We start from the raw sequence: 27,976 nt of genomic DNA, 5'->3' as shown, positions 1-27,976 counted from the left end.
AAAAATTAGAAGCAGCAGAAAGTTTTGCTTATGAATTCGAGATCAATAATTTGTGGAAACAACCACAAATGAATTCGTTCGAAGTTCGTTCGTGAATTCGTTTTAAGTTAATGTTACAAAATGAGAATATAATAGCAGAAACTCGGCAGCTTCGAAAACTTCTCATTGCTTTTTGTAAACCATCATTACCCACAACAAGTGACGGCGGACACAAGTTTTTTTTTTCATAACATTCACGGAACAGTTTATGTTGTGCCTAAACCGGAACCCAATAAAAGGTGAGACGATGTAGTTAATTCTCAAGGCCAAGGACTAATTAAGCGAAGTGATGGTCAATCTGATCTAGTGTTATGAGAAAATGTCAACACAAGCCAACTTGCTCATGGTGGCTACACACCAAAAGTTTATCAATTTTCATGTTATCACGTTATCACGTTATATCGCAGATTTACAATAATGATTCATTGGTGGAATTGTGACGGGCAGGTGGCAGAAAGAGAACTGTGATATGTGGCACCGGAAGTTTGTCTTGTGTTGTACAATTTCTCTCTACTAATAGTACAGTTGAAGTACAGTTGAAGTACAGTTGAACATTATCTGCAATGTCTGTATTGGTTTCTGCGGGCAAACAAAATCAATGATACCTTTTTTCGTTCTAGTATCGACAATTGGCGAGTAACTGTGTAAATGTTTGAAGAGACGAATGATGTCCCTAGTGAGCTCACGCCCTTGAAGCAACAGAAACGTACTCCACCACAATATCAAATTCATTTCTCCGATGCGGATTCGGTTTACGGCAAAAGAATTCATAATTCTTCGTGCAACAACGGTACAACAGTCTTGGGATCGGAGGTGAATAGTGAACATCTTATAATCAACAGAACTACTATCGACCGTAAAATGGATGACACAAAAAGAATTCTTCTTAAAGTCGGATTCGACTTTTTAATCTTATGCTGCGGTAAGTTGTATTCGTAATGAGTTTAGATCGTAAGTTTTTTGCCTGTGAATCGGTGTAACAGGTACCACTTTCCGCCTCGGTGTTTATGTTAATAAGTAAAATTGATGTATTTGGGGCTCGGAAAACCCACATGTCGTGCTGCAAGATAAGCCAATGTATCCACAACGAGCGCAACCGTACGCAACCGAGAAATGTTGACTGATGGGTTCTTCGGTGAAATTGAAGCTGAAAACTTGGACGGCAAAACTTTGGTTTCAACAGGACGGCGCTACGTGCCATTGCAGCGACAGTAACAATCGATATTTTCCGCTATCCAAGAGTTCGATTTCCGAGAGGCCCTCAACAGTCAAGTAAATTTGGTTGGTGACCCGTGCGACAGGGCGTTGGCGGATGATATACGGCAATTCGCCTGTGTCCTTCTGGATGTCGTTAGAAGATTTAACGGGTTGGTAAAGATCGGACGGCCGTAAGACACACAGTTCATTATTTTGTCGGTACCCTAATTGTCCGTCCCTCCACACATTAGGAACATCCTGTTGGACGAAGCTAAGAGGGTTTCGTCAGGTTTGGGTTAAGTCATTGTCTCAGAAAACGACAAGATTAGAATCACGATATAAGATAAGGAAGCATGTTTCTATTACTCATAGAAAACTAACTTTACTCTAGTTGCTTTAACCCTCATCGGTTCTTTGTATGCGCGCACATACAATTTGGTTCTTAAATCTTTAATTATATAAAAACGGTTAGATGAAATAGTCTGAATTTCTCCAAAGTAGATTTATTTTGGTCATAGAAACGAAACATATCACCAAAAAATTTGAAGCATGTGTAGTATTGTCTGAGCAGAAATAGTTACGAATCGGTTTTTTGTGTATGCGTACGCATACACATACGAGGAGTGATCAAAATGTTTTACAAAATTGAAATTTCCGAGGGCTACGTATGTCCGAGTTTTTTGTGGCGTTAGGTTGCTACACATGTCAGTGATTCATGGTGAAAAGTTTGGCCATTTTGAATAATTAGACAATTTTTGACAGCTGTTTTGCTTGGACAAGATTTTGCTCATTGTCGGTTTTTGTCTACTCCAAAAGTAATTGACCACGAAGCGGTAATTTGAGTTTTGGTAACAAGAAAAAGTCATAGGGGCCAGATCTGGAGAATACGGTAACTAGTGTTACATCATTAGTTTGTTGTTTTGGCCAAAAATTCGCCCGGAAACAACGATGCGTTAGCACGGGTGCGACAGCCCATTTTGGGTTTCCCACAAGTCCGGGCATTTGTGATGGATTGCTTCGGGCGAATTGGCCATAACTTGCAGGAAATATTCTCTGTGGCCCGTTCTATCCTTTAGCAACAACTCATGATGCACCACGACCTTGCAATTTGAGAAAATTTGAAGCAAAACGGTTTACATTCGACCAAACTTGGCTTTTCGACGATCACATCTTCTCGGCCCTCTGAGAAAACTTTGAACCACCGATAATCGCGGCTTTGGGTCATAAAAGCTTCACCATAAGCCGCAGTCAACATTCGGAATACGTCCGCGCTCCTAATTTCGTTTTTGGCACAAAATTTGATAAAGTTTCTTAGCCATCCATTTTCTGAAGTAGACAAACATCGACGAAGAGCCAAGACACGTGCATAGTCAAACAGCTGTCAATAATTGAGTAATTACTCAAAATGGTCGAACTTTCCACAATAAGTCACTGACATGTGTAGCAACCTAACGACACAAAAAAATAAAAAATGTAACATACATAGCCCGCGTAAATGCAAAATTATCATTACTTTTTGAACGCATCTCGTATGCTTGATTTGGGTGCTTTGAATGCATTTATTACGTTCACCGAATTGTTTCCGGACTGGAAAAATGAAAAAACCAATTATAATATTTGTCGTCGGTTGTAGGAATGGCTCTTGTTGATTCACACATTGCAAGACGCAAAACAAGACTGACTGATAGTGATGCTGCTAATGTTTCTTATAATGTTGGTTCCATGCGCCATTTGACACCCACTACCAAAAAAGGCCGTTGCCACTTCTGCATATACAAAACTAACAAAAACGTTTTTGCCACACGTTGTTGAAAGTGTGCCAATTTCGTTTGTGCTGACCATCTATATGATATTTGCGAGAGATGTAACAAAAAATAAAAAAAACTTGAAAACTTGACTTTTTACCCGATTTTTCGCAAATTGCTCAAAAAGATGATTTTCTATTTTCCGTTTTTACTACGTATTTTCAGAATTTTTGACACGTATATCATTTTTCTTCAATAAAGAACATTCCAATAAACAAAACAAAAATAACTAAAGTTGTTAGTTTTGTGAAAAATGTTAATTTTGTATTTTTTGAAAAATGTGTGTATGCGCACGCATACACGAGAACCGATTCGATATAATTTTGGAGGGACCGATGAGGGTTAATACCCACCAAAACGAACGATATAGATGTAAACACCGAACACTTCAAGCTTTAAACTTCAAATAAATTTGTTTTTGCATCGCTCAAATTTACAAATGGCTGGAAATGGTTGCATAAACTGAAACGGAACTGGAGTGGACCAAACAGAAAAACTGGAAAAGAATTTTTGAGTATAAAATGTCACCTCAATAATGAACCTTAACTTCAAATTATTTGATCGATTCTATAGGAGACATCGATCAGTACGGCAATCTCTTATTCCCAGATTCCCATCTTCAAATATTGTGCAAGATTTCGGGAATTCGATTTGTTTGAAATAGTGTTGAATAGTTTATACTCAACTTTGAAATCGATCCGCTGAGACAACAAAGATATACAGAAAACGGAACTTCAGATGTTTGCGATGAGCAAATGTTCGAAATAGTTAGAAATTTTAAGCGTCTTCATGAGAAACAAAGACCAAATAAGATTGTTAATATTTTATTATACACATTTTCCCGCCATGTCTACCTTCTAGTCGGGTTCCCGATTCTTATATTTTTCGTGGTTGGAGATCCGTTCAAACGTGGCTTTTTCTGTGACGATGAATCCTTAATGCACCCATTCCATGAATCAACCATAACGGTAAGTGTTTTGTACTGTTATTTTGCGTCAGGTGTTTCCTTTGCCTATCTGTTATGTTTGTCGAATAGCAAAACGTCTAACAAAAATTTAAAAAAACATATATTGTTTTGCAGAACTGGATGCTTTACATAATTGGCATCGCTCTTCCTATCATTGTGGTAAGATATACTAACGATATATGTAAATTTTGCAAGTCCTATTGTATAGTTTAGCATGAAGACCAGAATAGGTTTGACCAGGTTTGTTTCTATACGGTAAAATTTTTTTTAAATATTTTACAACTGGACGTCGTGAGATAATTCCATTTACTATCCGCATATGTAATCTACCAGCATTGATACTTATAAACTAACTAAAGCATGTGACAAAACACGATAAAATCTCAATAACCTTGCATTAAGTTTATCACGTTAGATCAGCTAGGGGTTATCCATCACGAATATACACAATTTTCGCCTTAAGAGAACTTGGTGATGACGTTTTGATGACTATGACGATATGACAGTTTTTGACCAGTTTAATCTTCCATCAAATTTGGCGCAGGCGTTTAAACAAATTACATGAAATAGTGTCAAGAACTATCACTTCATCATCATCAACGGGTTTGATTGTAGTTTCCGTTTCTCACATTCGTAGTCTTGTTGTTTTTTACAGATTGTTATCACAGAAGTAATTAGATCTAAAATGAAGCATACTCAAGTACAACCCTTAAAAGTTTTCAACGCCAACATTCCGTTCTGGGTCGTGCAAGCTTATAAATCAATAGGCATGTTTGGATTTGGGGCAGCCGTCAGTCAGCTACTCACCGACGTTGGCAAATATACAATTGGACGTCTCCGACCACATTTTTTTGATGTAAGTATTCGCACAAAAATTTAAAAGGGCTGGGATGTCAAATATATACAAGGTGTTAGAAACCTATGGTAATAAATATGTACCCCTTACTGGTATCCCAATTTGAACGATTAGACAGGATTCCAAAAAATCTCTCAAGGACTCTAAACATTTTGAGAAGACTCCGAAGCAAGGAAAACGATGAAAACAGTAGTGAAGTAGATTTAAACAGTAGAAAGGTAGCGAGTAAGTAGTAGTTTTGTGTAACTAACGAATGACGATTACGATTAAGATTACGACAAGATTCGGATGAAAATCGACAGTAGAAAATTATTTTCTGTTTCTTTTGATGAAGCTTGAATCAGATCTTGAATTTTTACAAAAATACAAAACTGTTCTACATCGCATTAAATCGAACAATGCATTAAATTTTGTATGAGGATGAAATTTTTGCTGTACAAATGTTGCAAAAAGTCTTCGGTGAACTACAGAAAACAAGATAATAAACAGTGAATGGCGAAAAGAACCTTAGTTCAAGAACACAAAATATTTTGGGAAATACGAAGATGATAAATTTGCTTTAGTCAATCAAATATCAATCAAAAACATTAAATACGATTGAGAGAGCATTTGAGTTGTTGAAAACTTGGGTATGTGTGTTCAAAGCTAAAAACTTATTTGACAATTTTCTAATAAAGAGAGAAAAGCATAGAAGGACCTCGATAAAAACTATATATTATTATACATTTTTTATCGCTGTTCACAGGTATGTCAACCAATGATGCCGGACAAATCTACTTGCCATGATTCCATCAATCAGGGACGTTATATAACCGACTTTGTGTGTAATAGTGAGAAATCCTCCAAACGCATGCTCAAAGAAATGCGATTGTCATTTCCTAGTGGCCATTCCAGTTTCTCGATGTACACCCTAGTATTTTGTGCAGTAAGTTGCCTCGGTTTATTCAATCAACAATCAGCCAAATTTATCGTTGTATTTTACTTTTTACTGTTTCTATTTTCTGATTACAGATTTTTTTGCAGGCTCGTATGAATTGGCGCGGGTCGAAACTTTTGAAGCATTTCTTTCAATTTTTATTGATTCTACTTGCCTGGTACACCTGCCTCAGTCGTATTTCAGATTATAAGCATCACTGGTCGGACGTTTTAGCAGGAGGTGTATTAGGAGCATCGGTTGCCGTTGTGGTGTCAAATTTTTGTACTAATTTATTTACTGTGGAACGAAAACTCGGTTTGATGACTCTCCCTCAAACCCGCTATGAGCTTAGCACAAATCATACTGGAACGGGTAATGGTAGCCAATAAATTAGTTATATAAGGATGAGTTGCAAGACGAACTCGCTGAGTAATTTTAACTTAAAACATCCCAGAAAGGGCATAGTTTTTAATACTTCAAAACTTTAGTATTACAAAACTCGTATATCGTGTTGCGAATGTTGGCCCATATTAAAATTTATGGTAAATATTGTTTATCAATATATTATTAGAAGACTAGTAATTTATTTTGATTATTGTAAAACTACTATGTTGGCACATACGCAGTCGTGTTTCGAATAGTAAAAGTTGAAAACGCTAGTATTTTAAAATGTTATACAACAAAGAAATGGTAAACAGTTTACAACAGTTGTCAAAGAAACAATAATCAAAATCAGCTATCCTCAACCCAGCTAGATTCAAATCTGAAACATACTTCTAACGGTTACAAAATTTCAGGCTATGTATTGATTATAAACAAGAGCTGTCAAATACATAATCCGCAAAAGATTGCATATATTTCTGGTATGTTTTTAATTACGTACGATTTACGTGCAACAAAAGAAGGCAATTTTCTTTGAATCTTGAATCCTTGAAAGAAAAAATCATGAGTCAGTCCGGGAAACCCTATAACCTCGACTGCAAAACAAGATTCATTCGGTAAAAGGACAATGCTGTGTGTGGTGGGACCAGAAAAGTATAGTGTATCACAAGCTCCCAAAACGTGGCGAAACCGTTAATACAGATCGCTACTGACAACGAATGATCACTTTGAACCATGCATTGATCGAAAAACGACTAGATTGGGCCAGAACACACGGTAAGGTAACTTTCGCCGTTACATCCACAACATGCCGGAGAGATGGGAAAATTGTATATCTAGCAATGACACATACCTTGAATTCAATGTATTAGGTCCTACAATTAATTCATGAGGTTTTACAATAGATAACATTACTCACTAAATGTCATACATTTTTCCAATGAATCATGTATTTGAAAGCTACTGTAATTACATATCTAACGCAGTATAAGTTTTTTGGTTAAAGTGTAAACAACACTGTTTTAAGCATCTGGAATTGTCGAGTTTTGTTCGTGATAAAGTGTTTTTGCAGTACTTCTTTATTACTTCAATATGAAGAAAACTGCTACCACAACTCATCGTATTGGATGTTTATGGCGAACATGCTCTTGCTAAGAGAACATGTCAGCCAAACAAAATTTGAAGATGAGCAATTGCTCGGCAGCATTGCTCGATCAGGATGCATGACACACGCCAAAACAAGCCTGCAAAATGTTGGGAGTTGACCACACGATAGTTTCTAAACGCCTGAGTATAATGGGAATGATTAGAAAAAAGTCTTTGTGGGTTCCACATGAACTAAAAGAAAGAAACATTACAAGAAGGAAAACCATTTGGGATATACTGTTTGCACGGCAGAAAAGAAAGGGGTTCTTGTATCGAATCGCCACTGGTGATGAAAAGGGGAAATACTACGAGAATCCTAAACGCAAAAAAGCCTGGGTACAGGGTGGCGAACCAGGTCCATCGCTACCAAAGCGAAACTTCACTTTGCAATGGTTATGCTGTGCCAATATGGTGGGATATGAAAGGTGTGGTGTACTTTGAGCATTTAAAACCTAATGAATTTATTGATGGACAATCCCATCGACAACAATTATGCATTTGAAGCAAAGCTTTGACCATAAAACGACGACAATGCGATAAAAGACATCACACTTCTCAAAACCGGTCAAAACGTATCTTAAAAATGTCGGATAGGAACTGTTACTCCACCCGCCGTGTTCACCATATATTGTTCCTTTAAACTACTACTTGTTCCGTTGCATATATAACGATTTAGCAGCACAGTAGTTCACTACTTATTGAAAAGTGGATTTATGATTGGATCGCTGATAACGATGAGGAGTTCTATCGACACGAAACCCTGAAATTACCTGCAAAATGAGAGAAAGTAGTAGCTAACGCCAAACGTTACTTTCATTAAAGTATGCATATATTTTGTTGTTGTAGTTGGGTTACAAATGTCGAATAAAAACCGCATGAAATTATTAGAAGCCTAAATATAACGGCATTTCAGCGATTAATTGATTGGAAGAATTGATGGATGGTGTTTTTGTAGTTTGTACAGTATTTAAAAATATTTATATTATTTCAACCAGATTTTTCCAGTGTTTTAGAGCAGTCATTGCATTTAATTTCGAATCTGTTGAGCCCGAAAAATTGATATTCAAAGTCTAGTGAGATAAAGCCAAAAAACTTGTGACAAAACCTAATATTAGGCTGTCAACATTCCACCCAATTCCAACAATTTCCATCGAATTCTGTTCAAAATTCAAAATTCATTCATTCATTGCAGAAACGTCGAACAACATCGAATAACATCGAACAACCATCAAAGAAGAATTTCAAAGAAGAAAGAATTTTCCACAACTTTACACGAATTTTGCTAATATTGGTGATGAAAGTTTTTTCGTCATTTTTTCGTCATCGTAATTTTTTCGTCTTTGACATTTCACACACACACATTTGCTGCTTTTTTTTTTTTTTTCTATTAGTTCCTCATTTCTGAAATGAGAAATGTTTCTCATGTGAGAAATGAGGAACGAATGTGAGAAATGAATCCTACTAATACTAACAAAACCGATGGCGAAAGCAAAAGTCACTCTAGAAGAAAATGCTTCAAGGTACTTTAGTTTCAATGTAGAGTTCGTGTTAGATGGAAGTCGTGCTGTATTTAATACAGCTGTGGCCGTAATATTTTGCCTGTAGTTTTGTAAGTGACTTGTTATTTTTTGAGGAATATTTTTTTATTAGTACCCATTTACACGTCGTTTTCTGCCTGTTCGATTTATCTCAAAGTTCTTCTGTATTCTGTGTCGAAATGGTGCATAGTTTTATGTGTTTGAGCTGCCGCTACTCAACTCGGTTGATTTTACTATGCTTGGACGCAGAATAAACTGTTTGATCCAAAACAATCAAGCATTCTTGCAAACCTTATGCAAATCTTACGTTGCTCTTACAGTGTTGTGTACTCAGTACGTGTGAGTGAGCTGTGTCTTGTAGAGAGGTCTAGAGAAAGAAATTGAATGTGCTGTGTAACAGAGAAAGTTACTAAATACCATACGAACCCATCCGAATGACTGAAGGATTTTAAAGACAACTCGTTTGTTTTTGTTTTCTCGTTTCCTTCTAATTTAGTTAAAATGTATAGCGAAATAAGCCAAATACGAAATAAGTTGTGCATTTAGATTCCAAGCACAGATGCTGCAGTGGATAACAGTATAAAATTGAAGTGTACATCTGTAGACAAAAATCAAACCAGTTTGAAAAGGCACACAATATTCGTCAGCAATGTTACCTATCAATAGTTTACACATCGTGTACGTTTCAAAATGCTTCCTGGATTAGTTTTAAATAAGTGCTACTTAAAGTGATCAACGATAAAACGGTGTTGAAAATCAATGTGCGAGATCAACAGTTGTGGCACATTTCACTGTTGAAATTCAATGCTGAGCAAAAGTGCACAATCGATTTGCTTGCTAAGTAAAGTGGTGGATATATTATAGCTATTACAATAGAGTATCCTAACGTTATAAAGCATCCCATCCGATCATTCCATTCTCTCTTTCTGTGAACTCTTTTGGAAATGTCTTTCTCTGTCATGTTTACCATCTCCATGTTTACCATTTTAACACAACCCATTCAACACTAGCTTCGAATATCAACTCAAGAAATGTTACAAGAAATACTGAGTAGACGACGACGAGTAGAGTGTTGACAATGTGGTAATGTAGGTGATCCGTGAAAGTGACAATGTATATGTTTATTGTGACGAAGAGACCATTCAATTTATTGTGTACACAAATACTCTTATGAGTGTTAGTGCAAAGGGTTTGGGTTTATGGTTTGGTGTTGCGCGTAACTATTTTCTGTTTTCTTCACTGAGAAAGCGATACGTTGGACAAAAGTTATTCGTAACGAAATAATAATAATGCCAAATCTCACACCTTTTTGAAAACCTCATAATATTATCGAAAGGAAATGTTCTATGCAAGAGAAGTAGAAATCCTTAAAATACTCTGCCTAAAAGAACGAAAGACTCTACGCCTCGTTGAGCAACGAACCCGATGACGAAAGCAGTCGCTGCTGACGAATTGATTGTGAGACTTCCGTATGTATGTGTGACACGCACACACCAAAACAATAACTTCTTTAAATTCAAATCTTAATCTGACTCAAATTTGAATCTTATGTCGAAAGTTTTGTAACACCCTACCGCAATCATAAGTTCGGACTTAAGCGTTTCTATGATAAATACAGAAACACTTTCCCAACTCACGACTGATTGTAGAAATTAGAATAGTCACATTGGTAGCTTTTGTTCAAATTCACCTAAACCGTAAACATTTTTGAAACATCTGACAAAATATTGTATTCAATTGAAATCACTAGAAGCTCGAATAATTGCTGCATTGTTTGTGATGTACTGAAATAAGAAAGAGAAAGTGAGTAATACCATTTACTCTTCAGCTGTGTTGATATGGCACAAACATGTGCACAAAATGTAGTCATTCGTAAACAGCTTGCAACGCAACGCTCTATACCATATGATCATGAATCCTTACACACAACACAAAACTATAAAACAGCCTTATCCTTATTCAAGTAACATCAATCGAACAACTAAAAGATTGAATTGTTCAATTATGATGCCATCTTTATTGTTAATTGAATGAATGGGAAAGCCGATTTTTCTAAATTAATTAGAATTTGATTTGTTTAACCATCCAATGTTTACATCATTGTAGCAGAAGATGTCAACATGATCTGATATCAAATACGCTTCTACGCACCTTATCACTGGCAAAAACATATTATTTCTACGTTGTAAACTAAGGTAGGGCGGAGTAACGTACTTAACCTAGTGGCATTCTTCGGTGCCACTCCAAAATCAGCACACTTCGGCAAACTGGAAAATAACAAAAACATATACATTTTGCATTCAATAACGCTAAAACCCATTTTTGTCATGGAACAATCAGAAAAAACAAAACCGACCTACAACGAATGGAAAACATCTCACTTTGCATTGCATTCAACATTTCACATGTTACATCAAGCATAGATAATTCGGCTTGTTGACTATACTGACGCAGGCAATCAACCTAATATCCCCCACAATCGCACGGTTGACTGAGCTTGTAACTTTTGCCAATCAATCCGAAACAAGTGAAAGTAATGAAACCTGTTATTTGATGTTGAATTCGAACTTGCAGTAAAGCGATTTGCCCCTTCAAACACATCGCCTAAAAAAATTCCTATATTCCTCTTCATGTCCTCGACCCGTTTTCGTGTAGTGGTTTTAATTATCCATTAGACCATTAGGCATTGACCAGGGTGAATGAACAAAAACGAGATGAATTATGAAAAGTTTTGCTCGGTTATGCATTTTCCATAAACCTATTGTGCATTTTTGTTTTGTTTCCGATACACTAAGGCTAAATTACTATCAACATGAACCATTTGATTATAAATAATAATCCAACAACTTTGCCAAAAAATATAACGATAACGATTGCATCTTTATCGCACGTTGCAAAGACAACAAACTACCATTAAATCACACCGTTGACCAACAAATGAATACTGCACAATAAAATTTATAGTACTGTGATAAAGTAACTGTTGGTAAGAAATTAAGAAGAATATTTTCACTTAACTAGAGTTAATTGCACCCATTATTTTGGGCCACTATATTACACCATCTTGTTTTTTATGTCACCAGTGTGATACCTTTCGGCCATGTTGCAAACAATAGCCATATTCGGTCTCTGCTCCTCACATCGAATTCTACGATTTTTTCGTTTTTAACATCGATTTTCATGTGCTGTGATTTGCCATTACGGACTCCAATGTAAATAAATTGTAATATTTGGACAGTATTCCTTCAGACCATTCAGTAAGATCGGCACTTAATTTATCATACAATTCCTTATGCGAAAATATCTATTTCTTCTTTCACTGTCATTACTATTATTTGCAAGGATTTAAGCTATCTAGAGCTTCTCCAGATATTGCCTAGCCGTGCTCTTTGAAAAAAATTAATTTGAATATTGATTTTATTTATATTATGATTTATAATGCCATTTTTTTCATGAAAATGACTAAAATCAATTGCTTATGTGGCTGAATTGACTATTATTAGTAAAACTGGTAACAAACCAACAGAGACTTTTGCAAATCAAACTCAAAACAATCACTCCCTCTCGAAAAATGAATAGCAACTAAAACGGACATACTAATACTAATACTGATCATAGTGAAGCACAATAGTAGTTGACTAGTAAGCGTTTACTAGTATTTACGCTTACCACTACGTCGACACTTTTAGCAACACGATTACCACCACACGGGATCTCTTTCAGGAAGGAAAATCTTCTGCAAAAATGAAACGAAGTGAAACCAGTTTTTAGTCATTATGCGAACCATGAAGTAGTCGTCCGAGTTTTCGGACGGTTCTTCCTGATTAGCCGGCTTCCGAACCGGACGACGGTAAAAGTAAGAAAGTCTGTAGGAAATACGTGTCAATCTACAATTTTTGAAGAAATTTGGTATTTCTTCCTCAACCAGATCACGAACCGAGCAATTAGAAGATGTTTTATAAAATTTCACGTTTGCTAAAACGATTAGTTTGCATCTAGCTTAAGTTAGGAATGAAAAACCCTTCTGTCAGCCAAGGTATTATTGCATGGAGTTTCTCCAACCATTCCAATTTCTTTTCTTCAACAAACAAAAACTAACTTTTCCTTCAAACCTGTAATTTGTGATGCATAATGCAAAGAAACGTGCCTCTCATTCAGCGAAGCTCACGTTGGGACACATAGATTTGTTTCGCTTCGTATGGAGAACTCAAGAAGAGAGATTGAAGAAAAATTAAGTTTCCAGAGCGTGAAAAACAAGCAAAGCATGCGCCCCCGTTCCTCGATCAATCAAACTAGACTTGTCAGCAAAAACCTCGTGGCAGAGCTATGAACAAGCAGGGCTACTGATGATTAGAATCCTCTGTGTATCGGTAAAGTACAGTGTTTAATGTTCATTCAAGAGATTTGTTGGATGTTCCAGTTTCTTATTGATGGTTTAGTTTTGCCCACTACTGAACTCGAACGAATTGCTCTAATATTCTTAATTTGTTTTTATGCAAGTAAAAACACTAAACAACGATCGTATAACTAAGTATTTATAAATATGAATAGCACCTAGTCAACCAATCAAAATTCGCATTCCAGTAAGCCTCGTGCGAAGAAAATAAAATAATTTTAAAGTGAAATGCACTCTGAGAAAAGTTAATACCTCTTGTTTAAGCGACTTTTTTCGAAAGAATCGTATTCATTTGGTGGGACATTCATTTTCTTCATTTAGTTTACGTGTCAAATTTGATTTAAAATATAATTTTAAATTTATTTTAAAAGTTAGAAAATAAGTTGAAATTTTCTTATATGTTGGAAAAGTGTTGTACATTTCAGAGAGTTTTCTCGAACGAAACATTATTATAGTATTAAAACCATAAAAATTACAAATAGTCCTTCCGAGATTATTCAAACCAATATACTCTCATTCATATCCTTTCAGGCATTCATCATGTATCGGCCAAATTTCTACGAATCAACGTGTCTAAGATGCAACGAAGTGGTTTATCAAGTGGATAGGGTAGGTCCACTGAAAGATTTTACTTTCTTCCACTCTGGATGCTTCAAGTGCAAACGGTGTGGAACCAAACTTACCTTAAAAACCTACTACAACAACCAACATAACCAAGATGATAAAGAGGTAAGTAATTGTATGACTTAGTAAACGAATGAAAGGGAATAAAATTGTTTTGAAATAAATGATGAATATGTTAATGAATATTGAATATGTTGAATATGTTAATGATAACGTTCACGTTATCACACGCTGAACACGAAGCGAAAAACGGACGGATTTGACATTATTCTTAAATGCCAAATCGAAATTTTGCGCTTCGTCTGGCCGTCCACTAACAATGGCACCACTTCTGCTTTTTGCATTGCGTTTATTGCGTTTGCTAATTCTGTCCATACTCATGATTACTAATTGGTTCCCCAGAAATTACAGCAAGTTGAGTGTTCAACTTCGTCAAAGCATGGCCGTTCTGTATAGTTACTATATTGTCGTGAACATAGTTACAGGCCAGGACCGCTCGGCGATTATAATTGCTGGATAACTGCAGATGGCCCTAGAGAAGAAGAGTTACATAGCCATACCATACCATTGTCGTGTGTAGTATCTTGAAGCTAGGATACTTTTGCCAAATTTATCAAACAAGGTTTAAAATCGAGAATAATTACTTATTCTAATACGGAAATACTAAAAATCCGATCTAGTATGGCGTGGCAGTAGATAATTTTGACAGCTCCGTTCTTTCTATGCAGAAAGAACCGCATTTGCACCAATTTGCATTCAATTTTGATGCAACTAACTTGCTATTTTGGTTCGAACTACCATCATTAGTAGAGAAACCCATAAAACGGTGCATTTCCATTCATTTTCAGACCACCATTTCATTCATGGCTTTGTCATTTGCGTGTATTCGGCTGCACTTCTTAAATGTTGAGTGTAGAAATGTGAGAAAATGGTAAATCTGCTCTTCTGTCATCAAAGATTTTTCGGTTTACGAAGCTCGTTTTTGAACAAATAAGCTCCGCAGAACTTAACGCTGGAACGAAGTTTCGATGTAGGATTTTAGACGAACATCGAACCCGACGACAGCTGTCAGCGGGCGTGGCGTTCTGTGGCTGTCAATTGTCAGAGCAACAGTGTGGCTTTCGGTTGTGTGAAAAAAACCCGTATTTGTGAGAAAAACATCGCAGTGAATAAATCTTGTAAAAGTATGTAATGCTTTGTAATGTCTACATTACCATCGTTTTAAAGGTGTGTTCAATTTTTCTGTACAGAAAGTGCGAGTAGTAGTTTGCCCGAAACCAAATCGTGCGGAGCCCACAAAAACCAAGCAGTATCATGTCGGACAGTGGCTCTGGATCCGACGTGGACAGCGCGGCGTCGAACCGATCGCGGAAAAGCATCATATCAAACCGTTCAGCCTCTCGGTCTGTTTCCCGTTCTCGCTCGGCATCGGCATCACAGTCGGACAACGAGCCTCCCAGAAAAAAGAACCGCAAGAAAGGAGGACGCCGTATGGAGGATAATGATGATGAAGACGAAGAAGAAGAAGACGCTGAGGACGAGCAGGAACCGGAAGGTGAAGATTTGAATTCAGAGGATGAATATGACGAGGAAGAGGAAGACGATGACGACAATCGGCGCGGTGGGCGTAAGAAAAAGAAAAAACCGGAACGTTTCGGTGGGTTCATCATCGACGAGGCAGAAGTGGACGATGAGGTGGACGAGGATGACGAGTGGGAGGACGGCGCTCAAGAGATGGGCATCGTGGGTAACGAAATCGAGGAAGTGGGGCAGACGGCACGTGAAATTGAAAATAGGCGCAGGGGCACTAATTTGTGGGATTCGCACAAAGAAGATGAGCTGGCCGAGTACTTGAAACGCAAGTACGCGGACGGGTCCGTGGCACGACGTCAGTTTGGCGACGGGGGTGAGGAAATGTCCGACGAAATTACGCAACAAACGTTACTGCCCGGTATCAAGGATCCAAATCTGTGGATGGTGAAATGTCGCATAGGGGAAGAGAAGGCAACGGCGTTGTTGCTGATGCGCAAATTTCTCACCTATCAGAACACGGACCAGCCACTGCAGATAAAAGCCGTCGTTGCGCCTGAAAGCGTAAAGGGGTACATCTACATCGAGGCGTATAAGCAGGCACACGTGAAAGCGGCAATCAACAATGTGGGCAATCTGCGAGTAGGCATCTGGAAGCAGGAGATGGTACCGATCAAGGAAATGACGGATATTCTGAAAGTTGTGAAGGAGCAATCGGGGCTGAAGCCGAAGCAGTGGGTCCGACTGAAGCGGGGCATCTATAAGGATGACATTGCGCAGGTGGATTACGTTGATTTGGCACAAAACCAGGTGCACTTGAAGCTGCTGCCTCGCATCGATTATACGCGGCTAAGGGGCGCTTTAAGAACGACGCAGCAGGAAGGTAGCGACAGCAAGCGCAAGAAGCGACGTCCAGCAGCGAAATCGTTCGATCCGGAAGCGATCCGTGCGATAGGCGGTGAAGTGACATCGGATGGAGACTTTTTAATTTTCGAGGGTAATCGTTACTCGCGCAAAGGCTTTCTCTACAAGGCGTTCACGATGTCGGCCGTACAGGTGGAAGGCGTAAAGCCTACATTGGCAGAGCTGGAACGATTTGAGGAACAGCCAGAAGAGATCAACATCGAATTGGCCGTTTCGTCGAAGGAGGATCCCGTCTCTGCACATTCATTCTCAATGGGCGACAACGTGGAAGTTTGCGTTGGCGATTTGATGAATCTTCAGGCGAAAATCATTGCCATTGATGGGTCACTGATTACGGTAATGCCAAAGCACGAGGAACTGCGCGATCCGCTCATCTTCAAGGCGAGCGAGCTGCGCAAGTACTTCAAGACAGGCGACCATGTAAAAGTGCTTGCCGGAAGATACGAGGGCGAGACGGGATTGATTGTCCGCGTAGAATCTGCGCGCGTGGTGCTCGTATCGGACCTGACAATGCACGAACTGGAAGTATTGCCCCGCGACCTGCAACTCTGCACGGACATGGCAACGGGCGTAGACTCTCTCGGCATCTACCAATGGGGGGATCTAGTTCAGCTGGATGCGCAAACCGTCGGAGTGATAGTCCGTTTGGAGCGCGAAAATTTTCACGTGCTAGGAATGCATGGGAAGGTGATCGAATGTAAGCCGACAGCGTTACAAAAACGGCGTGAAAATCGAAATACAATCGCTTTGGACTGGGATCAAAATCAGATTCGGCGGAAAGATATCGTCAAAGTGATGGAAGGACCTCATACAGGCCGCGATGGAGAGATCAAACATCTTTACCGCAATCTCGCTTTCCTGCATTCGCGGATGTACACAGAAAATGGGGGCATTTTTGTGGTGAAAACTCGTCACTTACAGCTCGCTGGTGGAAGCAAGAACACCCTCCCAAGCAACCCCATGATGAGCCCATTTGGTGGTGTTATGTCACCACGGATTCATTCACCAATGCATCCGTCCGGAGGTCGCGGTGGCTCAGGTAGCAGTGGCTCAACGCGCGGTGGACGAGGTGGGGGTCGCGGAGGAGGACGTATTTCCAGGGATCGGGAAATTCTTGGCCGCACGATCCGTATCACGGGCGGACCGTATAAAGGTGCTGTTGGTATCGTGAAGGATGCAACGGAGACCACAGCTCGCGTGGAGCTGCATTCTTCTTGCCAAACAATCTCTGTTGACCGTAATCACATCGCCGTCGTTGATGGTGCAGCTGTGGTTCGCGAAGGAAGTATGTCCTCGTACTTGCGCACACCAAGCCGCACACCGGCCAGCAACTATGGCGCTCAAACGCCGGTGTATTCCGGATCGAAAACACCGCTGCATGGTTCACAAACACCCCAGTACGAACCGGGAAGTCGCACTCCGTATGGTTCGATGACGCCATCGCACGATGGTTCAATGACACCTCGGCACGGAGCTTGGGATCCATCGGTGTCGAACACACCAGCCCGAGGAAACGATTTCGATTTTATTGAAGAACCATCGCCGTCCCCCGGTTACAACCCGAGCACCCCTGGTTATCAGGTGAACACGCCATACGCGCCACACACACCGGGTAACACGTTCAACACGGATAACTACAGTCCAAATCCAAGCCCGTCCCCTTATCAGGTCGGTGGATATATAGGCACTCCATCACCAAGTGCTTATTCTCCTGCAACGCCCGGTGCTCCCGCTTCACCTTACAATCCGCAGACACCTGGAGCTGGACTAGATTCGCAGCTCGGCGAATGGTTCATGAACGATATTGAAGTAACGATCCGAAGTCACGGCGATTCCGATTTGAGTGGCCAAACAGGCATTATCCGAAGTTTCGACAACGATGATTGCGTTGTAACGGTGTATCTGCCGGAAGAAGATCGCTGCGTCACTGTGCCAATGACAAACCTACAGCCTGTGTTGCCCGAACCCGGCGATAAATTCAAGATCATTGTCGGTGAAGATCGTGAAGCCATCGGCGAATTCATCAACATGTCCGGTAACAACGAAGCGTTGGTCACCATTAACGGTCACTCAACACTCATCCCGCTTAACTCCATGTGCCGTTATAAAGAACAGAACAAAATCTAGAATACTATCCAATGTTTTGCACGACAGTCTACGGACCATAATTATTCGTTTTTACTTTTAACTAGTTTAAAATTTATTCCACGATTGTATGAAAAATACTTACATGATTATCAAGAAACGCGTGAAATAAACACATATATATTCTGCATCGCATTCCGTTTCGTGCATTAGTACTTTGATTCACCTCAGTAGATGATCAATCACAAGTTCACAAGATCAATCAGTATTATTAGAACGGCCAATCGTAGCCAATCAGATATAAATTATAATCTTGCACTTCTATTTCCACACATGTGTATAAAGGTGGTTTAATACATAATAGTTAAGATTTTATACCAAACCATACTCCTATTCACAGGTTTATTGCTGCTCTCACGTTCCAAAAAGTGGTCCTGGTCACTTCGATCAAACATCCGTTGGTATTCGGCAGGCTCTCAATGTGCCAAAGAGCACGAACTACGTAAATGAGCAAATTCGTGGTCATCGGAATGATGGTGTCGACGGTAAGATAATGGAAAGCTATGGATGAAATGTACTCTGTTCTTGTAAAACCTATTTTGCATTACTGACGACACTACGAAGCTAAGAAGAAAATGTAGTTGTTTAGCTACATTCTCGTATGTAACTGACACAAATCGGTAGCTAAAATGTAACGCCGCGATGTGCTATCGATGCTTACGCACGAATAATGAAATGCTGGGTGTTCTGGTCACTGGTGTCTTTATTGTTTCTGTATTGTTCAAAGACACTGTATTACTGTTATTATTACTACCCTCCGAGGCGGGAAGCTTCTTCTAACTATAGCTGTTGCCGAATAACTCAAACTATCGGGCGTTATGCGAAGAGTCCGACCACGCACATCCGCCTCTAGAATGAAATTAATTTTGATCTGAATCAATCTCAGCGTACTGAGACCTAACTGTGGGGGCATACGTGACCCTTTCTACTATGCTCAGCATGATCGCTCTCGATCGTCGCCCGAGGGGCGTGATCCCGTTTATGCTGAGTCCTGCTCTTACTGCTACAAGACTCTTTCTCGTTTGTTTTTGGTGACAGTAGTATATGGATTTGTATGGACAAGGTGGTTTACATTCTCCCCTATTTGTCACGTCTGTTTCCCAACTCTCCTCCCCCATAGGAGCCCAACGATTAGGAACGCCGAATGGATACAACAATGGTAGCAAAGAAGGTTACACAACACCTCAAACCGAGTCCGATTACAAGTATGGACGTTTTGATGCAAGCGCATTACACATAGCGCATGCATTGAAGCAGACAGAGATTCAGAAAGCTTACGACAAGCCACGGGAAAAACCGATCGATTATTATCTAGTAAGTAACAGCGTGCATGTTAATCATATCAACTTAACGCCTACACGCCTTAACACTGCAATCTAGTTCGAAATTTCACACGCTAATAATTCTAGTTCTTTTGATTTTTTAACAAATCACACGTCGTCAAAAAACAGTCTTCAATAGTCGAAGATTTACAAGTTGATCAAAATATTCAAGCCATTCGCCGAAGGCAAAGACGATATTAGATTGCCTATTAAATGTTCAAATTTTGTACTCAATTATGTGTACAACATGGAGAAAGAACCTAAACTATTTCTCGTTTTTCCTTAGGCCCGTGATGAGCAGGCAAAGTTGGAGATGAAACACCGAAAAGAAGAGGATGATTTGTATAGAAAGTTTGCAAGGAAAAGAGAAGAAGAGGATCGTCGAATGCAGAACGAGATTCAGGTTTGAGACGCAATGAAAATGTCCTTGAATAGTTTGACGATATTCCTGCAACGCCACTCTTATGGATAATGATAATTTAATGTAATTGCAGGATGAATGGGAGCGCGAGCTACAACGGTTGACGCACAAGTTTGACAAGGAATTAACCACCAGCCGGAGATCGCGAGAGGATCAAAATATACTGACGCTCAAGCATGAGCAACAGAAGGAAGATTTGGAAAAGAACATGACCATACGGAAAACTAAAAAAAAGGAAAGTCTAACGAGAAAATTATTGGAGCACGAACGGTCTGAGACCGCAGCGCTAGTCGATCGGCAGTCAAGCGAAATGCTTGAACTGATCAGCGTCCGGCGCAGCGAATATATGCAAAGTGAAAGCATTTTTCTCGACGATGATATCAACGAAACCGTAGTGGCCTTAGAATATCCACTCGTTGCGCCTAAGCCGGCACCCCCGGCGTTGAGCAAATTTCAGGTGTACAATGATCCGGTCGAGTTTCAGGACGTCGATCAGATCGCGATAACCGTCGCACAGGAAGACCAGAAAACCTTTACTGATTTAGTACGGCAGCTAGTTGGCCGCTGTACATCGGACATAGAGAAGGCTCGCACCATTTTTCGGTGGATAACAGTAAAGAACCTGAATACTATGACGTTTGAGGACAACTTGCGTGGCGATACCCCAATGGGGTTACTACGAGGTATCAAATTCGGCACGGAAAGTTATCACGTTCTTTTTAAACGACTGTGTAGCTACGCCGGCCTCCATTGCGTCGTAATTAAGGGTTACTCAAAAAGTGCAGGATATCAACCAGGAGTGAAGTTTCAAGACTCAAGGTAAGCGAAGTAAGCAAAATTCGTGTCAAATGCAATTATTTATCAGAGATGCACAGTCACGATCACCATTACGGTACCACTAAGCATTTGGCAGACACAGAACGGAGTTAGTATGACACTCTTGTTTTAATGAGATACATCTGGGTTGTGCAGCCATCCGAAAAATTCCAGATTTCGCAACTCTTGGAATGCTGTTTATGTGGCCGGCGCATGGAGGTTCGTGCAGTGCAACTGGGGGGCACGCCATCTCGTTAACGCGAAGGAAGCCCCCAAAACCGGAAAAGGCAAAAATGATAGTCTGCGGTACGAGTACGACGACCACTACTTCCTTACCGACCCACGGGAGTTTATTTATGAGTTTTTCCCGCTACAAGAAGAGTGGCAGCTGTTGAAACGACCAATAACGCTGACCGAATTTGAAAATTTACCTTTCGTACGATCATTATTTTTTCGCTATGGTCTTCATTTTGCCGACGATGGCTATGGTGCGGTTGTATACACGGATGAGACAGGTAATCCTTTTCTCTGTCTTCACCCCAAACGGCTCCCATGCATACATTAACCAATGATGACTTATTTGCAGGTGCCGCGACCGTCAGAATAGCAATGCCGTCGAATATGCAGGGATGTTTAATTTTCCATTATAATCTTAAATTCTACGACAGCGACGAAGATTTGTTCAATGGTGTGTCTCTAAAGCGTTTTGTAATGCAGTCCGTAATCAGTAATGTGGTTGCGTTCCGCGTACACGCGCCTTGTTCTGGTGCCTTTTTGCTCGATATTTTTGCAAATGCAGTCACCCCGCAGGAATATCTCACAGGAGAGCCGATGAAATTCAAAAGTGTTTGTAAGTTCAAAGTAAGTCATCGCCAGATCTAAGGGGGATCCTTGATCCTTGATCACCAATCGATGTTCATTTCATTCCATTTCATTGCACATCCTTTAGATCTGTTGTGAGGAACTGCAAACCGTTATGGTACCCTTGCCTGACTGTGCCAGCGGCGAATGGGGTCCTACAAAGGCTACCAGACTGTTTGGACTCATTCCAATTACTCATCCGGAACCGCTCATATTTGCCGGACGTGCTATCGAACTGCAGTTTCGTATGTCTCGACCACTGACAGACTTCATGGCTACGTTACACAAGAATGGAGTCGAAGAAAAGAAACTATCAAAATACGTTCAGCAAACAATACTCGATGACATGATAACATTTAATATAAGGTGTGTTTTAGTCATCACTTCGAGTCATCATGCTAACAACTATTTAATATCCACATATCCTATTCCAATATCCACATATCTCAACTATAGCTTCCCGGAAGAAGGACAATACGGCTTGGATATCTACACAAGGGAAGTAGGAACGGTGTCACACAACAACAACCCTTTAAACGAGAAACATCTGCTCACACACTGCTGCAAGTACCTCATCAATTCGTCCAAAAGGAACTGATGCCGAATTCAGGATAGGTCGGGAGCCCTTATTTGAGTGGACGCATGTACTGTAATAGTTAACATTTGCTGTGCATATTTTAAACGAAATTTACCATTACTAATATTTTCGGAACAAATTAAAAGAAAAACAAACACTTAATAACAAATGTACGTTCACCATAACTCGTATTCTTAGTACAATTGAATTATTTTTAATCGTGGTAATGTAATGATTAAAATAAACCTGTTATAACTTTAACCCTTTCGATTTTAACTGTTCATTCAAATCCTCCAAGCGTTGAGTAATATTTTCAAAACCTTTTTGCTCGTTTGTTATTTGTTGTTGTTTGCAGGAACGCTCACCTTCCATTGCTTTAAGTTCTTGGCGTTTTTCTTCAATTTGAACAATTAGCGCCTGTGAGTAAAAGAATACTAACTCGTCAGCAAGCAGAACAAGGTTTGTATGAATATAAAGTCACTTACCTCGGTTCGGTCCTTCTGAAAGGAAAGTTGAAATAAATAAAACTTAAGCGACCAATTGAGCTTGTTTACAATCAACGGTCGAATCTGTTCAGTAACAAGCTTTCCCGTAGGACGCCATGTAGCTGCATGGTTCCGAGCTTGCTCACTTTTCATTAATTCCATTATTTGTATGTTACTATCTATATCAGCTTCTTCGTACAATGTATTCATTCTTTTGATAAACGTTTCGAGAAGCTCGGTTTGAAACTCGCGAACCAATGAGTGAAGATCTTGAGCGTCAGTGAAGTGTGCTTTAAACGCATCAAATTTGTCGATTCTGAAAGAGAGAAAACAAACACATTCGTTGTGATTGCGACACCAAATTGGTTGTGATCAAAGCCGTTTACCTTATTTTGTTCACTAACGCTTCGTAAGCAGAGATAAACTTTACTCGCGAACCAAACTCTGCCATTGTAATTCACTGTATCCCGTTAATGTAATGCAAATGCCGGGCTTTTAAATTGTTGACATCTGAAGCAGTGTCATAGAATTAGCCTCGAGTTTACTTCTACTGCCCGATTACTCGAAAACCCATTTGACGTCGGAACCATTAAGAACAATTTACATCGAAAGAAAATCCAATATAATGATTAAAAAAACCATCGGTGGTGTGATTGCTATAGTTTCAAATAGTTATAGTTCCTATTTATACGTCTTCGATGAACGATAGATTATTGTTCAAAATTAAAACCGTATTCAAGACATCTTTTCTGACACCTTTCATTTGCACAGCGTATGTGGATGGCAACACTGCTGTCGAGAACGTTGACAAATCAGTGATGAGCTGAGGAATGAGGAATTGTTGATCCGACGGAGCTGAACATTTTTTATAAGTTTACTTGTATTACGGCTGCGTTGCACACCGCGAACAGTATTTTAACGGCAATCGTAAAGAAAATGAATATCTACACGTCACATCTCGACTTTCAAAAACCGTAATATGAAGCGTTTGAGGTAAATTTTCCCATTCGCATCCTGGAGTGATAAATGTCAACCTAGTACTTTGTAAATCTCATTTCAGGGTCAAAACTGTTGGCAACAATTGCGTGGAAGACCAAAACCCCAGCAGGTTCGACGTGGCTTTGGTAGAAAACAGAACTGATTCGGCCGAGAGATGGTTAGAAGCACAGATTTTGCCAAGCGATACGCTGCAAGCCATCGCATTGAGGTTCAATTGTTCGGTAATCTTTGTGTGATAAGAGCGTGCCCAGTCAGCCACAATGAAATTAATTTGCTTTGGGTATTGTAGATCGCCGTTTTAAAGAAGCTCAACAAAATCGACAAGGACAACGAGATTTTCGCTCGTAACGTGATTCGCATACCTGTTACACCTCATTCAATATTGTTGGAAACGCTACCGAAAGTTCACACAAGCGGTAACAGTAGCCCCAGGAATCTTACAAGCAGCTCGGAACAACATCACAATTCTACAAGTTGTGATACTACGCTGGATGAGAAACTTATTGTAGCGGCCGTTAGCAGTGCATCATATGAAACAAACATCACGGTTGGAAGTCCAAAGTCTTCCGAAGAAAATAGGGAAATTGATCGAGAAGACGAATGCTACGGATGCGACTTTGACGATTCGCATTCTCGGCAACCTTTGTTGATTGATGACGAAAACTTACCGCAACCACGAGCGCTACGGTTACCAGCTAACGATTTTTCATGCAATGGAAGTGATTGTGATATTTCATGGATATGTCTGCTCGTTTTTATTTTAGCTTTATGCTTTGCTATCCCACTTATTTATGTAGTATATATAGCGGAACACAGGGAAAAATTCCATCACGGTAACTTTAGGGATAATCATAGCATACAAATTTAACAACCATAAACACTACTGAACAACCTTGCTGTTCAACATCTTTTATTGGAAAACGGTTCAATAAAAAGTGCCTTTTGCAATTATTAATAAGCTCGTTAAATAAACAATTTTCTTTTAAACCTCCAAAGCATGACGTGCTCGAAAACCCAAAGGCTTTCGATGCATTATTAATTTTTTCCGTACAACTTAGTATAATTTGTTTCAGATGTGCTGAGCAAAGTAAATCTATTAAAATGCCAGATATACAAAGATATTGACAGTGGTATTAATAGCGCATTTTATGCCTTTATGTCCACTGTCTCACACATGTTTGGATGAATGAACTCTAATTTACATTTTTTTTGTTAAAAAATACGTGCGTAAACAAAAAATGGATGGATCCAATCTGATTGAGGATTTCTTCTTTATGTACTTTTGGATTCCCATTTCCGTCTTAATCAGTTTGATATTTCAAGAAGTTTCTACTACAAATGAGAATAGAAATACCTAAAAAAAAAACGCTGAACATAAAATATTTTTGAAGTTTTTCGGACGAAATTGAACCTAACGAATCCTTGGATTTTTTCGATTAATTTATTGATTTACAATACTCGTGCCCTGAAATTATGGTAATAATTATCTAATGGAATACACATGTGAACAAAACTAAAAATGAATTATCTTCAAATAGTCCTCAAAGACTCTAAATATCTCGCTTTCAGTATTTCACCCCGCGCAGGTTAAACAAATACGAAATGCAAGCTCCACCATATTTTGAGGTGCATCTGCGCGTAAACAAACGTACAGCTCCTTTGCTGGACTGTGAAATAGCCTTCCGATGACCCAAACGTCTAATCGCTCTCCGGATATGTGATCTTTTGTTAGAGATAAGCGAATTCCTTGTTCCTTGATCGGCAGAAGAGAGCGCTGAGTGTTTAGTTTGCTAGACTCGTTGATGAGGAGTGTTCGAAATTTTCTTGAATTCTCGAACGTCGTGTGAATGAGGGTACAGGTTTTCCGAAACAGGTTCATCACTATGTCCGTTTTTGGTGTGGTTGTTCCGTTGAATGTCGGTGCTAAGAAGCAACCTGCCCCCGCTTCTAGTTGCACGTAGTAATAAAGTAGATTCTCAATACCACAAGTGATCAATGTTGGTACGAGTTCGGAAAATTCTTTGCACCGACTTTCAGACGACAAATCAGTTATATCGAAACTGCTGCTCCGTTGACTGCTGTCCACGCTTTGGCCCCAATCGGAGTCGTCATCGTCATCGTGATCTGTATAATTTTCTTCGCGAGCAGGCGGAGTTTTAATGGAGCTGGATGCGTTCGATTCTTCATCGTGTCCTTTTGCCATTTGTGATCGTTCATCATTCAATCCTGGAGAAAGGTTCTGGTGCGGCTCCATGTTTGTAACATTACTCGAAACGCACTGTGGACGTCTGTTAGACTCGACCCATATGCGAATAAGATGCTCAATTCCCGTAGATTTGAAGTATCTCAGCATATCTTGTATTTCATCGATGTATCGCGAAAATGATTTGTTGTGGGCTGTATCGATTGGAACCTCCAAAATCACCACCATCAAAAGGCTACCGATCGACGCAAGCATTAGGTATGCATCGTTTTTCTCGTGAAAGCCTTCTTCGCAGTATTGCTTTGGATAGAACTTTCTCCAAATGGCCAAGTTTTTGACATCGGTAGTGTTAAATATCTCAAATATTCCAAAATTTTTCAATACTGCTTCCACATCCATCACGTATTGCCCGCTAAGATGTGTACAAACTAGTTGTTGCTTGTAGTAAAGTGCACAGCCTACCACAGTCATCATGCAAAAGAGATCCACAAAATCATCATTCCAGTTGCGATAGTCCATTGCCTCTATTTCTCCCAGAGCGTCGTCGATGCGTAGTTGAATTTCCTTCGGCAAAGGTACCAGGTGTGCTTGCGGAAAGGTTTTTTCAAACCTATCGCAATGCCTGTTGGCTTTGATCGAATGGCGTATCATTTCGCACAGCTGCATCAACTCCGTTTGCTGATCAGCAGGTTTGTTGAAAGCTTTGCCGTAGTAGAGTGCATTGAGGCAGCGACAGATCTGCTCACTTTTCTTTTTCACCGCAAACACGGACGAGTATTTGGAGTTGAAACCTAACAACAAAATGCCGTCGTCAACCATCGTGTAAGTTGTATAGTATACCACGTTTCTAATTTTCAAACATGTCATAACCGATTGTTGCTCGAAAGAATGGTTGAATATTGAATGCAGTGTTACGAAGCTGCCTCTAGAATTGAAAAGACAATTGTTCTCGCGAGTAGGATAGCAAAATTTCACGTCGAGTTCATCATTTTGGGTGTATTCTTTAGAAATGTAGATCATGCTGAATATAAGATCGTTATTACTCATCGTTTGAATATCTTCCTTATCGAACAACGTTTCCTGACTTTGTATCAGATCCATAAAGTTGGTTATCTTGATCTCGATAGAGTTGCTCATATCTGGTTCGATCATTTCGACAAACGTTATTTTAACGATACTCGGAATTTTGGTTGATCCGATTAATAACGATTCGAAATTTTCGACAGTCACCGATTCTGTATCAATAGCTTTTATCCAGTCTTTAGATTTAACCAGTTTACCCTTCGTGAAAACCGAGTATTCTTTGATTTTATCCACCATTAGCTTGCGTCCGTCAGGAAAGAGGCTTGTTGTTAATCCTAGAATAGTCTCGGTTAAGGGTACAACTTCTTTTAAAAGTATGTTTTTTTTTGGTGCGATGCTAATTATGACATCTTTCTGGACTCCGTTGATCAGATCTTTTTTCGACGCATCGATTACGCTTACGCGAAATAGTTTATGTTTGCTCTTGTCCCGCTGCCCGAACCGTGATAAAATGCTTTCCTTTTTCCGTATGGACAATCGGCGGTATTCGTTGCGGAAAAACAAATCGTCGTCGAATAACATGGACTTGGAGTTGCAAACTAGATCGAATTTGACAAAAAATAGCGAGTTGTTCACAATATGTTGAATCCATTCGTTGGCACGAGACGAATCGGAGTCGGACGAATCATTGGACGATTGATCGTCAGTCCAAACTTGGGTTTCTTCATTCATCACAAAATCAAAATATTGGTTCACTAGTTGCTTTTGGTCAACAAACTGGGTAGTACAACAAAAAGTTTAGAAA

At 39.6% G+C, this 27,976-nt stretch overlaps 6 protein-coding genes across 9 annotated transcripts; 4 read left to right on the top strand and 2 right to left on the bottom strand.

Annotated features, from left to right (window-relative positions):
• Window positions 1-26: 26 nt before the first annotated feature.
• LOC128269011 (putative phosphatidate phosphatase) lies at window positions 27-6,617 on the top strand. Of its 3 annotated transcripts, none has more exons than XM_053006342.1 (7): window positions 27-278; window positions 660-961; window positions 3,903-4,009; window positions 4,123-4,167; window positions 4,664-4,864; window positions 5,610-5,789; window positions 5,876-6,617. In XM_053006342.1, the coding sequence occupies exons 2-7, from the start codon at window positions 688-690 to the stop codon at window positions 6,167-6,169; spliced, it is 1,101 nt and encodes a 366-aa protein (XP_052862302.1). In that variant the 5' UTR covers window positions 27-278; window positions 660-687; the 3' UTR covers window positions 6,170-6,617. The 3 variants fall into 3 exon arrangements, with proteins under 3 accessions (XP_052862302.1, XP_052862303.1, XP_052862304.1); XM_053006343.1 differs by lacking the exon at window positions 27-278 and adding an exon at window positions 410-531; XM_053006344.1 differs by lacking the exon at window positions 27-278 and adding an exon at window positions 476-580.
• Window positions 6,618-13,781: 7,164 nt separating this feature from the next.
• On the top strand, window positions 13,782-22,704 carry LOC128268564 (hillarin). 2 transcript variants are annotated; one of them, XM_053005688.1, is made up of 9 exons: window positions 13,782-13,970; window positions 18,805-18,949; window positions 19,585-19,778; window positions 20,073-20,189; window positions 20,281-21,026; window positions 21,180-21,538; window positions 21,610-21,884; window positions 21,973-22,250; window positions 22,341-22,704. In XM_053005688.1, exons 1-9 carry the CDS (start codon window positions 13,782-13,784, stop codon window positions 22,480-22,482), a joined length of 2,445 nt encoding a protein of 814 aa, XP_052861648.1. In that variant the 3' UTR covers window positions 22,483-22,704. The 2 variants fall into 2 exon arrangements, with proteins under 2 accessions (XP_052861648.1, XP_052861647.1); XM_053005687.1 differs by having other exon boundaries at window positions 19,528-19,778; window positions 21,198-21,538.
• LOC128268563 (transcription elongation factor SPT5) lies at window positions 15,009-18,555 on the top strand. The gene is made up of 2 exons (XM_053005686.1): window positions 15,009-15,049; window positions 15,116-18,555. The coding sequence occupies exon 2, from the start codon at window positions 15,180-15,182 to the stop codon at window positions 18,444-18,446; it is 3,267 nt and encodes a 1,088-aa protein (XP_052861646.1). The 5' UTR covers window positions 15,009-15,049; window positions 15,116-15,179; the 3' UTR covers window positions 18,447-18,555.
• On the bottom strand, window positions 22,642-23,417 carry LOC128268565 (uncharacterized). The gene is made up of 3 exons (XM_053005689.1): window positions 23,333-23,417; window positions 22,947-23,262; window positions 22,642-22,878 (listed from the first exon to the last, which is right to left on the bottom strand). Exons 1-3 carry the CDS (start codon window positions 23,395-23,397, stop codon window positions 22,711-22,713), a joined length of 549 nt encoding a protein of 182 aa, XP_052861649.1. The 5' UTR covers window positions 23,398-23,417; the 3' UTR covers window positions 22,642-22,710.
• A 359-nt stretch (window positions 23,418-23,776) lies between these two features.
• Window positions 23,777-24,895, top strand: LOC128267897 (lysM and putative peptidoglycan-binding domain-containing protein 3). Its single transcript, XM_053004847.1, has 3 exons — window positions 23,777-23,939; window positions 24,007-24,166; window positions 24,235-24,895. The coding sequence occupies exons 1-3, from the start codon at window positions 23,926-23,928 to the stop codon at window positions 24,811-24,813; spliced, it is 753 nt and encodes a 250-aa protein (XP_052860807.1). The 5' UTR covers window positions 23,777-23,925; the 3' UTR covers window positions 24,814-24,895.
• Window positions 24,896-25,465: 570 nt separating this feature from the next.
• Window positions 25,466-27,903, bottom strand: LOC128278376 (protein inturned). The gene has a single exon (XM_053017100.1). The coding sequence runs from the start codon at window positions 27,901-27,903 to the stop codon at window positions 25,519-25,521; it is 2,385 nt and encodes a 794-aa protein (XP_052873060.1). The 3' UTR covers window positions 25,466-25,518.
• Window positions 27,904-27,976: the final 73 nt, after the last annotated feature.

This window comes from Anopheles cruzii, chromosome 2 (assembly GCF_943734635.1).
Source record: "Anopheles cruzii chromosome 2, idAnoCruzAS_RS32_06, whole genome shotgun sequence".
In the NCBI taxonomy this organism is placed as follows: Eukaryota; Metazoa; Arthropoda; class Insecta; order Diptera; family Culicidae; genus Anopheles; species Anopheles cruzii.
Note: the sequence above shows the minus strand (reverse complement) of the source record. Positions and strands in the feature narration are given on the sequence as shown.

Excerpts from the sequence above, each read along its gene's own strand:
- LOC128268564 (XM_053005687.1), top strand. The coding sequence starts at position 13,782 with ATGTATCGGCCAAATTTCTACGAATCAACGTGTCTAAGATGCAACGAA. Across the intron at positions 21,539-21,609 it reads TGTATACACGGATGAGACAG|GTGCCGCGACCGTCAGAATA; the intron begins GTAATCCTTTTC and ends ACTTATTTGCAG. Across the intron at positions 22,251-22,340 it reads ATGATAACATTTAATATAAG|CTTCCCGGAAGAAGGACAAT; the intron begins GTGTGTTTTAGT and ends TCTCAACTATAG.
- LOC128267897 (XM_053004847.1), top strand. Across the intron at positions 24,167-24,234 it reads CATTGAGGTTCAATTGTTCG|ATCGCCGTTTTAAAGAAGCT; the intron begins GTAATCTTTGTG and ends TGGGTATTGTAG.
- LOC128268563 (XM_053005686.1), top strand. The coding sequence starts at position 15,180 with ATGTCGGACAGTGGCTCTGGATCCGACGTGGACAGCGCGGCGTCGAAC.
- LOC128269011 (XM_053006342.1), top strand. The coding sequence starts at position 688 with ATGTTTGAAGAGACGAATGATGTCCCTAGTGAGCTCACGCCCTTGAAG. Across the intron at positions 962-3,902 it reads CTTTTTAATCTTATGCTGCG|TCGGGTTCCCGATTCTTATA; the intron begins GTAAGTTGTATT and ends TCTACCTTCTAG. Across the intron at positions 4,168-4,663 it reads TCGCTCTTCCTATCATTGTG|ATTGTTATCACAGAAGTAAT; the intron begins GTAAGATATACT and ends TGTTTTTTACAG.
- LOC128278376 (XM_053017100.1), bottom strand. The coding sequence starts at position 27,903 with ATGAATGAAGAAACCCAAGTTTGGACTGACGATCAATCGTCCAATGAT.
- LOC128268565 (XM_053005689.1), bottom strand. The coding sequence starts at position 23,397 with ATGGCAGAGTTTGGTTCGCGAGTAAAGTTTATCTCTGCTTACGAAGCG. Across the intron at positions 23,263-23,332 it reads GCGTTAGTGAACAAAATAAG|AATCGACAAATTTGATGCGT; the intron begins GTAAACGGCTTT and ends TCTCTCTTTCAG. Across the intron at positions 22,879-22,946 it reads TTCAGAAGGACCGAACCGAG|GCGCTAATTGTTCAAATTGA; the intron begins GTAAGTGACTTT and ends TTTTACTCACAG.